This window comes from Dipodomys spectabilis, unplaced genomic scaffold, assembly GCF_019054845.1.
Source record: "Dipodomys spectabilis isolate Male_0828 unplaced genomic scaffold, ASM1905484v1 ptg000288l, whole genome shotgun sequence".
NCBI lineage: Eukaryota > Metazoa > Chordata > Mammalia > Rodentia > Heteromyidae > Dipodomys > Dipodomys spectabilis.
The window spans coordinates 5,922,816-5,936,506 of record NW_024870965.1 but is presented as its reverse complement, the minus strand read 5'-3'; the positions used below and the strand labels follow the sequence as shown (position 1 = coordinate 5,936,506).

General features: G+C 47.6%; 2 protein-coding genes across 2 annotated transcripts in view; one reads left to right on the top strand and one right to left on the bottom strand.

The window, feature by feature from the left end:
• Positions 1-2,722, bottom strand: part of Catspere (catsper channel auxiliary subunit epsilon) — a 133,897-nt gene extending 131,175 nt beyond the window's left edge. Inside the window, exons 1-4 of the mRNA XM_042701289.1 lie at positions 2,658-2,722; positions 1,719-1,767; positions 779-852; positions 140-209 (exon numbers count right to left, since the gene is read on the bottom strand). Coding sequence (XP_042557223.1) covers positions 140-209; positions 779-852; positions 1,719-1,767; positions 2,658-2,722 — 258 coding nt within the window. The remainder of the gene's footprint in view (positions 1-139; positions 210-778; positions 853-1,718; positions 1,768-2,657) is intronic.
• A 2,151-nt stretch (positions 2,723-4,873) lies between these two features.
• Adss2 (adenylosuccinate synthase 2) overlaps positions 4,874-13,691 on the top strand; it is a 32,941-nt gene continuing 24,123 nt past the window's right edge. The window contains exon 1 of the mRNA XM_042701187.1: positions 4,874-5,168. Within this exon, the coding sequence (XP_042557121.1) occupies positions 4,986-5,168 (183 nt within the window). The 5' untranslated portion in view covers positions 4,874-4,985. The remainder of the gene's footprint in view (positions 5,169-13,691) is intronic.

The following is a 13,691-nucleotide window of genomic DNA, read 5'->3' as shown; positions in this document are numbered from 1 at the left end:
CTTAAACAATTATTATTTATAGTTATAGTTAATACTATTTAAGAACATATTAACTTATGTTGACGAGCTCAAAAGAAAGGCAAAAGGATGATTAAGCAAGAATGAACCAATAAATTATAAATCACTAAAATCAACTTACCGGGCCTGTAACTATTGGTTTTATAATCTGAACACCAGGAATGGGACAACGCAATTCTGTTGTGGGTGCGCTAATGTGGAGAAAGAACAGGAAAGCAGTAACTAGAGATGCATATGAGGTGAATAAACACTCTCCCACGCCGTGTGTGTGTGTGTCTATGTGTCTGTGTGTGTGTGTGCATGCCTAGCTTTCCCACTATTTTATTATTTTTTTTGGGTCCAGTCATGGGGCCTGAACTCTGGGCCTGGGTGCTGTCCCTCAGCTCTTCAGTTCAAGGCTAGCGCTCTACCACTTGAGCCACAGCGCCACTTCTGGCTTTTTTCTTTTTGCTTATGTAGTGCTGAGGAATCGAACCCAGGGCCTCATGCATGCAAGGCAAGCGCTCTACCACTGAGCCACCTTCCCAGTGCCTCCCACTATTTTAAAATTTTAAACCTTCAATTGTATTCTAATAGGAGAAAACTTTATAATAATATTTTACTTCTATTTTAAAGTGATTTGTCTTTCCTTCCACATCTGTTTAATGGAAGGAAATTTATCCTATGTCACAGCTTTAATTCTGAATGTCTACACTGTGAGTCTTTTTTACTTGCAGGTGTAGATATCGACGTGTGTAGATCTTCGTGGTGTAAACAGTACCTTTTATCTTGGATAATGCAAGCTGCTGGCACACTCCACTCAGAAAATGCTGTTCCTTCATACTCTAATTTAATCTACAAAAGGAAGGAAAGGAGCCCAGATGGAAAATCTCTTTAAAACCGGTAGGTGAATGCTCGTATGCAACACTCACAGCAGCCTCAAAGCAGAAACAGCTCAAATGCCTGTTGCTGATGAAAGGGTAACTACATGGTAAATTCAAATGCTGGAATAGTATTCAGTCATTAAAAAGGAACGAGGACCAGATTTGTGCTAAAGCAGGGTTGAACCTTGCAGACATTATGCTCAGGGAAAGCAGCCAGGCACCTAGGACCATACCCTGTGGGGCTCTTGCTGTGAAATATCCCACACAGGCCCGTCCATCGGGACAAAAGGGGATCTGTGGTTGGCTGGGGCTGGAGGGGGAATAAGATTGATGAACTTGTTCCCTATGGAAGTGAGGGTGCTGGCTGCGACTGGTGAATAGCATAAAATGACTCAATCGTACGCTTAAAGAAGCAGCTGTGCTTCAAAATGTTCCCCTCAGCACTCAGTTCTACAGTTCAGTTTTCTGGTTATTGGTTATTGATTGAAATCCAGTTTTTTTCAAAGCTGTGCAAAGTCATATGACAAAGGAATCACAACTTCCTGAGACATTCCTCTCTCCAAAAGTTAAGCTTTTTTTTTTTTTTTTTTTTGCCTGTCTTGGCGCTTGAACTCGCGGTGCTAAGGATTGATGCAGGCCTCACACACAAGAAGACCATGCTCTACCACTGCGTCGCATCCCAGGCCAAACGCATGTCCCATTCTACTTCCAACCATCATCTACCAGTCTCCTGGAGACTGGTACTCAGGGAGGTCTGGGGATATACTGATTTGTTTTTTTAGATCATAAATGATTATAATGCCCGCTGTTTCATAGATTTGCTCATTCAACACTTACAGCACTTCTGGTGCTAAAAATGCGATAGTCTGGGCTGTTACTGGAATACCTGTAGAGAAAAGGGCAAATATGGAAATATTAACAGTGTGCTCTCCACCAAAGGAAAGGGACTGTGTGGCTGGTACCCCACTTCCTGGGAAGGGGACCCCTCCCTCTCTGTACTGTGTTTGGGTTGGCTCACTACAGTAAGTTACTAAGTGACATAGGAAGTAAACGCTCTACATATGCTGGTAGGATAAAAACCGTTATAGATATTGTCTCTGATTTTTTCATTTATAACCTAAGTTAACATGAAAATTAATAAGATTAGGAAGAACTTGTTTTTATTACTCAGAACACTGAAGATTTCAGAGTCCATGATCATCTTTAACTATTATCTAAGGAAACCCCCTCCGGAGTCCCCCCAATCTCCATCTCTCTCCGTGCAAATTCTGGGGCTTGAACTCAGGGCCTGGGCATTGTTCCTGAGCCTTTTTTTGGACTCAAGGCTGGTGTTCTACCACTTGAGCCACAGCTCCACTGCCAGCCCCCCCCTCCACTGCCAGCAGGCCTCCCCCCGCCACCCCCCCCTTTGGTGATGGTGCTCAATTGGAGCTAGAGGTTTCAAGGCCTTCCCTGCCCGGGCTGGCTACTGCTGGTGCCGGGTTAAATGCAGCGCGCGACCACGGCGCGGCGCCATTCCCACGCGGGGCGGGCGTCCGGCGCGGCCTGGACGCCGGGACCTGCGCGGCCCAGGCTGGCCGGCGCGGGTGCGGCTGGGGTCGCTGGTGCTCACACACACACTGGGGTCGCAGGCCGGCTCCGCCATCGCCCACACCCTCCCCGGCCTCTCCGTTTTAGGTCGTTTGACGTCTCCTCCGCGGTCCGGCCGCGGGCGGCCTCCACGCACGCGGGGATCGGGGATCGGGGCGCGGGGCGCCGGGAGCCGGGGCGCCCTACCTCCACAAGGCCGAGCCGCAGCAGCTCAGCCAGCACAGCAGCGCCGCCACGGCCCCGGCGGACATGGCGCCCGCCGCCCAACAGCCCGCCGCCGGGCCGCGCCGCGCACGCGCCGTCCTCACCACGCGCGCCTCCCTCGTCGGGCACGCGCGTCCTCCGTGCACGTGTGTTCCCCCGCCTCGGACACGTGTCCCCTCCTGGCACGCGTCTTCTCCACGCACGCGCGTCCCCTCCTCTTCTCCATCGGCACGCGTGTCCCCCGTGCGTCCTCCACACTCTCCGCGGGAGCGCGCCTCGGGGAAGGAGGGAGGGGAGGGGAGGGAGGAAAGCGGGAACCGGGCTGTGGGGGCGGGAGAGCAAAACTGCTTCCAAAACCCGGCGCAGCGCGCATCCGCGAGGCCGTGCACACACGGGCACGGCGCACGCCCCGCGAGTGTGCACACACGGGCACGGCGCACGCCCCGCGAGTGTGCACACACGGGCACGGCGCACGCCCCGCGAGACCATGCAAACACGGGCACGGCGCACGCCCCGCGAGTGTGCACACACGGGCACGGCGCACGCCCCGCGAGTGTGCACACACGGGCACGGTAGATGTAGCTTACATTGTATCGCCAGAAAAAGCCTAAAAAGTGACCTCTGGTGTTCAAACAAAAGGGAAACCTCAATTCCTCGAGCTCACGGGCCAGCCCTCATCACGTCAGCTATCGTCACTTTTTACCACTCATTTCTAGCTCGAAAATAACTAGGGCAAGCCAGGTGCTGGTAGGCCCGCCTGTAGTCCTAGACTCAGGAGGCTGGAAAGTTCATGAGATTCTTATCTGCAATTAACCACGCTCACAAATAATGCTCTCCCAAGTACCTCCGCCCTCACAATGATAGACACAAAAACAAAGATTTGTCTCAGCCAGGCAAACTTGTCTTCTGTTCCATCAACCCAAAGTCTGGCAAGCCAGCACACAGAGCAGGCCGTCAGCTCAGGTGTTTACCCCTAGCAGCAGGTGCTGCCCCTCTGCTCAGACTGGCTGAGCTCAGGTCCACAATCTGCTCAGGATTGACTAGTCAGAATAAAACAGTTACAAAGGTGAAAAGTTCACAGGTAATCTTAAAATATTTCCACACTCTCAGCTATTTCTTGAACAGTTTGGGGTATGCTGTAATTCCATCTTGAAAATAAACTAGTTTAAGACAAAACCTTATGGGTTGGGTGGGTGGCTCAGTGGTAGAGCGCTTGCCTTGCATGCCTGAGGCCCTGGGTTCGATTCCTCAGCACCACATAAGCAAAAAAGATAAAAGCTGGAAGTGGCGCTGTGGCTTAAGTGGTAGAGCGCTAGCCTTGAGCAAAAGCAGCTCAGGGAGAGTGCCCAGGCCCTGAGTTCAAGCCCCAGGACTGGCAGAAAAACAAAACAACAAAAATCATCTGGGTGCTGATGACTAGCTACTCAGGAAGCTGAGGTCTCAAGATGGTGGTTCAAAGCCAGCTGGGTAGGAAAGTCCGCATGGAGCTGCGGCTCATGTGGTAGTAGTGTCAGCCGTGAGCAAGCTCAGGGACAGCGCCCAGGCCCCACCACCAGCACACGCAGTAGGATTAATAACGGCACCAAGGAGAGCAAGTGACCCACAGACCCTCACGCCACAGGGAGCGGCCCTGTGCCCCTCCTGCCTGAGCCTCGCTTGGAGTGGGATGACAAGGATTAGCCCCTTATATTCTAGTGTCCTCGTCCTGCGTCGTTTCACCCTTAACTTTGCCCTTCTAATGCCCTTCACCGGCTCTGATCCTAGTTCCAGACCTTTCATTTTCAATTCTAAACTCGGGAGGTTCGGAAGCACTTCTGCTAGTATTCTGTACACGCGACCTGGCTCCTGAATAAATCAAACACCCAACACAAGGACTCTTTTCAGGGGCGGAAACCTGCAGACTGCCCGCTCCGGGGCGCCGCGGCGCCGCCGCGCGCAGAGCGGTGCACGCCGGGAGTTGTAGTCCCTCGCGCCCCACATCCGCCCGCGCCTCCCGGGTTTAAAGGCGGGTGGGCGGGGCGTGCCCGGAGGCGGGGTTCGCGCCAGGGGAGGGGGCGTGGCCTCGCCGTGGGCGGCGGCGGCGGCGGCCGTTGAGGCGTCCGGGGCCTGGGCCTGCGGGCGGCGCTGCCGGGAGCGGCCTGCGCGGGGCGGTGTGGATCCCGCCGGGCCCGGGCCGCCCCCGCCGCGCCGCGGGGCGGGGCCGGCCTCGGGTTCCTTCCCCTGCATGTGGCTGGCGGGCGCCGCGCAGTCCGGCCCGCGCGCTCTCGGTGGCCGCGCCTGCTTCCGCCTCAGCTCTAGCGCACCGGGGCCATGTCGCTCGCCAGCGCCAACCCCGCGGCGTCCTTCCTGCCGAACGGCGACTGCGGCCGCCCGGCGGCGCGGCGCGCGGGCAACCGGGTGACGGTGGTGCTGGGCGCGCAGTGGGGCGACGAGGGCAAGGGGAAGGTGGTGGACCTGCTGGCGCAGGACGCCGACATCGTGTGCCGCTGCCAGGTGAGGCGCCGGGCCGCGCGGGCCGCCGGCCGCCCGGTGTCACCTTGGGCGTCCCGGGCGCGGGCGGCGGCGCCCCGGGAGGCGGCGGGCGGGCGCGGACTCCGGGGCGGGCGCGGGCGGCTCCGCCCGGGCGCGGTGGGGCGCGGTCCGGACCTGGAGCCGAGCGCACCGCCCGGGGCCTGCTCGCCGCCCGGGGCGTGGCCCGGAGCCCGGGGTGCCGGCGGCCCCGCATCCTGCGGGCGGGCGGGCTCGGGCCACGCCCCGGCGGGCGGGCTCGCCGCCCCTCCACCTGCGGGCCTCCCCCGCCGCCGGGCCTGTTGACATCCGAACCCCCCGCGGGGCTCCGCGATCCCGTGGGCTGCCGAGTCGGGGGGGGACGGGCTCGGTCCCCGAGGAGCTGCGCGTCGGTTCCCGGGCACCAAATTGGACCTTGAGCGGTGTCGCTGCCGGTTCCATTAGAAAGTTCACTTTCGGGAAATGGAGCGCGGAGGCACTTCCTCCCGCGGACACGTGGTTTTCGGGGTGCGACTTGTGTGTGTGTCGCTTCCTTTGAAGCGGCCTCGCGCGAGGCCTTTGGAAAAGGCTCCCCCTGGCCCAGCGCTCGGGTGGAGGACGCGTGCGTGGGCCACGTGACGAGGCCCCCCGAGGGTGCCCCGCAAGTTCGTGTCCAGGCCCCCGGGACCGGAAGCTTTCTACCTATAGCTGAATGTCATTTAAGCACTGTGAAAGGGAAATGCAAATGCCCTCCAAATTCACTTGGTTTTTCTTATTTTTCTTTTTCCTTTTTCATTTTCTTGTCTTTTTGAGCCTGAATGCGGAAATTCACATCCCTGAGCCATCAGCTAGAACACCTTACCACCTGTGTGGCAGCACACACTTAATGACTGAACCCTTACTACCTGTGTGGCAGCACACACTTAATGACTGAACCCTGCCCCTACTGCTGTAGGAACTGTTCAGACCGGTCTTCACCTGCTTCTTCACTTCCAGGGAAGACTCAGAAGCTTGCCTAACTCTAGTTGGGTAGGAGAGGTTGAGGCTGTTTGTCTCTCTCTGTCCTTGACATCCCCTGTACTTAGAAACAGTAACCCTTAAGCAAAGGGTGAGCTATGTGGGTTCTGAGGATTGAGCAGTGTAGCCATTTGTAGCATTCATTCCAAAACACCCTCACTTTTAATGTTTCCTTGAAAGTGGATTGATGTTGGTTTGTAGACAAGCCCTGTTACTATGTTACCAAGAATGTCTTTGTGTGTGTGTGTGTGTGTGTGTGTGTGTGTGTGTCAGTGTCAGTTGTGGGGCCTGAGCTCTTCAGCTGAAGGCTAGTGCTCTGCCACTTGAGCCACAGCGCTACTTCTGGCTTTTTCTGCTTACCTGGTGCTGAGGAATTGAACCCAGGGACTCTTGCATGCAAGGAAAGCAACTCTACCACTGAGCTACCTTCCCAGCCCCTTCCCTGTGAGACTTTTTTTTTGTGGTCGTGGGGCCTGAACTCTGGGCCTGGGCCTGTCTCTCAGCTCTTCAGCTCAATGCTAACACCCTACCACTTGAGCCACAGTGCCACTTCCAGCTTTTTTTCTGCTTATGTGGTGCTGAGGAATCGAATCCAGGGCCTCATGCATGCGAGGCAAGCACTCTTACACTGAGCCACCTTCCCAGTCCCACCAAGACTGTCTTAAGGGAGGTCTTCCACCCTTCTGATCTGATGCCTTTGGAAAGTCTACAATGTGATTGAGAAGGAGCCAGGTTTGACATTGGAATGTTAGCTGAAGGTAATGGAGAGAGTAAATGATCTGACCTGTTAGCTGACTTCCTCACTTGTAAACTACCTTATCTGGTATATAATCTTCCTTATGTAATCCTTGGGCCTTATATAATTCTTACTAGACTCCTTAGTCATAAGTAGCTGAGGAATAGATAGAAGCTTGTCTTGTGATTCATGTGAGTAACTTGGCATCTGCTTAGTGAAGTTATCCTTAGTTGTAAAGTTGAAAACTGGAATGTTCGACTGCTATAACGACTCTGTATGGAAAGGAGAAGAAAGTCAGGTCTAAGGAAAGGCATTATTAGCTTGGCTCTCTTGGTATAGATGTTTCAAGTTTGTTAAGTGGAAATACGTCCTCTGTTGGAGGACTTATACATTGGTTTTTGTCATATTCAAGCAATGAACTTAAGTTTTATTTCTCCAGAACCTAAGCATCATTTCCCAAAAGTGATATACAATGATGTATCCATATTCTAAAAGTAAAAGGATAAAATATTTTTTTCTCAATATGAGATATTGAAATGTAGTTTTAAAAAGACAAATCTCACATAAACTAGTCATTTTCCACCAGAATGCCTGTCTGGAAGGAATATTTGCAGAGTTTAAGGCATTTTCACCATAAGGCCTGTGTCTTTCAGATTCTGGACTTACGTGGAGGCATTTATAGCTTCCTATAGATCCTTATGTCAGTATGTAGGCCTTGGAATAAAGGGCAATGACTACCGATGGCATTCAGATTAATGACCTTTAAGACCAGAGACGTACAGGAGCATCAAGTACATACTGGCCCCACAGTCCAGTGGACGTAAACAAGTGCAGACAAGGCAGGGCTGGAGAATGGTGCTAGGACAGGTTTTTCAAGGGTTCCAAAGTGGAAACAAGAGGCTCTTTTCAGGCCACACAAAAGTTGTTTCCTTAGGAAATCTAGTGATATTTCTCCAAATCCTCTCAAAGTAAAAATACCTGTGTTTCTTCTATTTTGTTGACTAGCAACTATAGACATTTTAACTGTGGTTGTTTATACCAGGCTTAAAGAAAGGGCTTCTTTATTCTTGGAGAAAGAGAGCTTGGTGGTCTTGGTGACAAGACAGCAAACATGCACTGGCTCAAGAGCTGGAAATCCTAGAGCAGTAATCCCTTTCTTTGTGGTCTGTCTGTCCGTGTCTCCCCCTCTTCCTCCCCCCCCCCTCGCCCAACCCAGTCCTGGGGTTTAAACTCCAAGCCTAGGTATTGTCCTGAGCTTTTTTTGATCAAGGCTACCACTCTACCACTTGAGCCACGGCCCCTGCTTTTGGCTTATGTGGTACTGAGGGAGGAATCACACCCAGGGCTTCATGCATGCTAGGCAAGCACTCTACAACTAAGTCCCATTCCCAGCCCCATTCCCCCATGGTTTTAAAGTAATACAAAGTATGAATTAAAATTGTAAAGTATATCCTACTGCTTGCTGTATATGAAAACTTACCACAAAAATAAAATGAACCAGGCACCGGTGGCTAATGCCTGCAATCCTAGCTATACAAGGAGGCCTGAGATCTGAGTATCAAGGTTCAAAGCCAGCCCAAGCAGGAAAGTCTGAGATCCTTCTCTCTAGTTAATTACCAAAATAAAGTTGGAAGTAGAGCTGTGGTTCAAGTGATAGAGCACTAGCCTTGAGCTAAAAGCGTTCAGATAATGCCATGCCCTGAGTTCAAGCCCCAGGATTGGCAACAAAACAAAAAAGGAAAATGGCTGCTAAATACTAACATTCCATCATCCTTTCCCTCCCTGAGACCTCTTCTTGCCTGATAGGAAGATACTTTACCACTAAAGCACACCTCTAGGCTTGCTTTTGCTAGTTACTTTGGAGATGGAGTCTAGGGAACTTTTCTGTCTAGGTTGGCCTTTAACTGTGTATGGTCCTTTTGTCTCTAGTAGCTTGGGTTACTGACCTAAGCCACTGGTACCTGGCTATCATCACTTCCTGAAGCATGAGTTTTTAAGTGATGCACAACAATCTTAGTGGTGTCTAACGCAATTTTGTTCTGATTCTCAGTTTGGCAGGAATGAGTGGGTTGGGTTGGTTGGATAGATTCAGGTATCTAGAAATAACTGCCTAGAACAGATCTTGAGTGATCAGTAAATTGGTAGGTACATAATAGGTTACTATAATTGGATACAAATTTAGCTATATTATCTCTTGGGAAATGTCAGGTTTTGACATAAAAGATAAGTGATTATTTGAATTCCTTTATCGGAAAAGATATGTTAAAGTCCTTCGTATTACCTGGAGACAGCAGTGAAAGGAATAGTGAAGGAAAGGGGGGTAGCCAGTCTGCTCTGGCGCCATGAGAATGAGGGACGGTATCTAATTCAGTATAATCAAATTTCCTAAAAAACATGATGCCCTATGAAGTTTCCAGAAATAGGATGTGTGGGTATATATATATATATATATATATATATATATACATATATATACACATACATACATATATTTACATATATATACATATATACACATACATACATATATTTACATATATATACATATATACACATACATATATATATATACATATATATATATATACATATACATATATGTATTCTGGGCCTAGGCCCTGTCCTTCAGCTCAAGGCAAGCGCTCTACTGCTTGAGCCACAGTGCCACTTCTGGTTTTCTAGTGGTTTATTGGAGATAAGAGTCTCATGGACTTTCCTGCCCAAGTCCGGGCTGGCTTTGAATCACAGTCCTCAGATCTCAGACTCCTGAGTAGCTAGGATTGCAGGTGTGAGCCACCAGCACCCGGCCAGAAGTAGGATTTTTATGTCTAGCTTTTAAAATCCTTTAAAAAGGGTTTTATTCATCATAAAACCTTTATCTTTGACTTTTGATCTCCAGTTCAAGTTCAGCATGTTTTTAAGAAAATATCTTTATTTTCTAGTTGAAGGAATTCTTTTTGTGTGTTCAGTTCTGGGGCCTAGGTGCTGTGCCCAAGCTTTGTTCTCCAGCTTGCCCTCTACCACCTGAGCCATAGCTCCTTAGGTAAAGTTTTATAAAGCATTTACAAAGAACTTCATAACATCATTGGTTTTTACTTTTCTCCCCTTACATGTCTCCATTCTCCTATCTGTGACATGGTTTAGTGAGTGTGTGTGTGATGTTTAAGTTTGTACCCAAGAGTCTAAAGCATCTTCATTAGAAACCTAAGCTCCTCTAAGGCAAGACCTCTTCACCTGTCAGTGAGTTGTTTCAAAATACTGAGGCTGTCATCATTTGTGATATAATGATATAAGCAAAGGGAACTAGGTATCTTTATACCTTTCAAAGGTTGCTGATCATCCACTTGTCTTTGCTAAAAAGGAGTTTAGATACCTTTATTTTTCTCTACCCTATCTAATGATTTCATCAATGTACTGGTAGTAACCTGGTCTACTTTGGATTCACAAACATTGCAATTATATGAACACTTTCAAAAAAGAGCAGTTAACTTATAAGTACTTTATTGGTGTAATTTGACAAATGTATTAGTTTTGGTGAATAGTGAAATGTTTCATCTGGAAAGGGAAAGATCCAGGAAAGCAGCATTGATAATGAGCAATGACTCAGAAGAATGTTAGCTTAAGAGCTTGAACACTCTAGACAAGAAATAACACCCTTTTGTTGCCAGGTAGTTCAGGACAAGGGGCTGCAGTAATCCACAGTGGTGACTCTGACCTCTGATTGGAGTTCCTTTGAGCTCTATGATTACAGTGGTCATGTATTCAGAACACACAGGACAGAGAAGACCCTCGGTTTTAGTGGCCTAAGTAGCCTGAGTGATGGCTCTGGGCCCTGTGCATGAAACCCTCAACCCTTAACACTTGACACTGGCTAGATGTGCTTTTGTTTTCTTTGTTATTATTGTTGTTGTCCTTAAGTAGTTGAACAAAGGGGTTGTACTTTCATCAGTCAGGTTATGAGTACAGTGCTTCTTGGTCAATGTCACCCCTTCCTTCAGTAAGGGATAATCTTGTATCTCTGGACTGTTCTGCAGGGTTTGAGGTGTGAAGAGGGAGTGGTTTGGGGGAAGGACAAGAAAAGCCTTATAGCAAAGTTGGGAGTTTTGCAGACTGATTTTATTTCCTTACAGACTTTTTCCCATAAACTTCTCCAGTACTCGTGGAACTTCATAATTACTCTAACACATATCAATAATTTTTCTATTTGAGTTTTTTTTGTGTAGAATTGGTTCTATGGAGTATGGAAATAAAATGCAAAATAACTGCCTTCAATTTAACATTAAATTAGGAGGAAATGAACAATTACAAAGTGACTAAGAACTATCATGTTCTGCAAATGCCATATTTTAAGGTACTGTCCTTGACAACATAAAATATTACTAAGATTGTAGCATGTAATACTAATGATGTGTTTGTATTCAGTCAGCACTTCAATAAGATGTGAACTCAGAAAACCAGCTATAGCCACACTGTGTTGCAGTGAATTTATTTTGTGAGTCATGTGTGGGATTTGTTTGGTGGAAGTGAGGGTGGCCAGCAGCAAGGTTGCTCCTGGCATTCAGCGGCCAAACGGGCAGCTTGGTTTTCTGCTGGGCATCTGGCATATTTGAAAGCTTTGCTTTGCTCTCTTCTAGCATATATGACCTCCCCCCTGGTAGTTCAGTGCATCTGAGGGCAAGTGTCTGAGCTCTGAGAATGAATTGCATATTCTACAGAAAACTTTGTTTTGCTATCTCCTAACATACGTGATCTTTCCCTCTGACAGTTTAATGCATTTGATGACAGTTGTCCAAATTTGTGGGTGAATTGTGCCTATCCTATACAGATATATTTTAGGTTAACATCTAACTAGATACATCAAATTTTTTGTTGTTGGTGGTGGTCATGGGGCTTGAACTCTGGGTTTGGGCCCTGTCCCTCAGCTTTTCTACTCAAGGCTAGCGCTCTATTGCTTGAGCCACAGCGCCACTTCCGGTTTTCTAGTGGTTTATTGGAGATAAGAGTCTCACGGAGTTTCCTGCCCTGGCTGGCTTTGAACTGGGATCCTCAGATCTCAGCCTCTTGAGTAGCTAGGATTACAGGCGTGAGCCACCAGCGCCCGGCATATACTTCAAATGTGAATCATCATTTGTTTCATTTTATGAAATACGACTGTACTAAAAGCTTATATGTATGAGTACCTTATCAAGAAATTCCATATGTATAGCTGCTCCACCTCAGGACCCTTCTGCAGGGTCCTGTTTCAGGATTAATTTTTAATTACATGATATACAACTGTGAAAACCAGTGTAGATAAATATTTACTTCTTGAAGTGTTTTTGTTGGGACTTAGTTTCCCAGCATTATTGTGTACTCAGGATCGGTAATGATTTAATGAAAAGTGACAGCAAGAAATAATAATTTTGAGTGCTATTTCTTGTTTGTTTGTGTTTATCATGGGGCTTGAACTCTGGGCCTGGTGCTGTCCCTCAGCTCTTCAGCTCAAGGTGAGCGCTCTACCACTTGAACCACAGCATCACTTCTGGCTTTTTCTGCTTATGTGGTATGAGGAATTGAACCCAGGGCCTCATGCATGCAAGGCAAGCACTCTACCACTGAGCCACTTTCCCAGCCCTGAGTGGTATTTCTTACTTGTGTACTTCTAGTTTATTGTTTACTTGCAGTGACTTGCTAATATGATGTATAAGTTTCAGCATCACTTGTGTTTTCTTCTGTGCTTTTTTAACCTAAAAGGAAAATTATCTGGTCACTTAATTTTAGTCTTCTGAACATAATTTTTATAATTTGGCACTTAAATTTTATTGACTATGTAGACAAAATCTTTGAAGAATGGAAAATTCACCATAGCCTTATGCTGTGATTCTGAACAGTAAAGATTCCCCAATAAGCCAGATGTAGTAGAATATTCCTGAAATTCCAGCAGGAAAGAAAGAGAGTCAGGGATGATGCGTTGCAGGTCTACAGAGTAAGTTCAAGGTGGGCCTTAGCTATCTGATAAGATGTTGCTCAGAAGTCTCTAAGAAAAGAAGATCCCCTGACCTTACCCAGAGATGAGCAGGTTCTAGGGATCTGTCGGTGGTCAAAGACATAAGGCTAATGTACAAATTAGAGCATTAGGATAACTAATATTTATGTCCATGTACAAATACAGATTTCAGATCATGAAGTTTCATGACACACTCTAAGGATGGTGAGAATTAAGTGAATATTTAAATCAAGTTAGTGTAGCCATAAAGATGACCTTTTTCTATCTTAGAGAAAATTTTTAAAATGTATTATCTTTAAGTAGTTGTATAAAGGAGTTGCCATTCAATAAAGCAATTTATGAATATAGTTTTGTCTTGAGAGAAATTTTTGTATATGTTAAATATCATTAGTAATTTGATTACTATATATTCTCTTTACTGCCAAAGGCAGACAAATAAATGAATTTTAAACTTTTTCACTTTTTTTTCCTAAATTGCCTTCCAGAAACTTGAATGCTCCAATTTCTAGGTCCTTGTAGGGTCATCTGGCAAATATAATACAGGGAGAAAGAACATAACAAAACCAAGCCTCTTTTTTTTTTTTTAATAAATCATCAATTCGCTCTATAAGAGGTTTCATTTCCCTAGTTTATATTTGTATACAATGTATCAAGCTCACCATAGCCAGCAGTCTCCCTCATCCTTCCTCCTTGCTTCCCTAACCTATCTCAGGTTTTGCTTTTCCATGTTAACAAATGGACAGAAAGTATTTTTCAAGCCAAACCTTTAATGGGTCGATTTATGATGCAG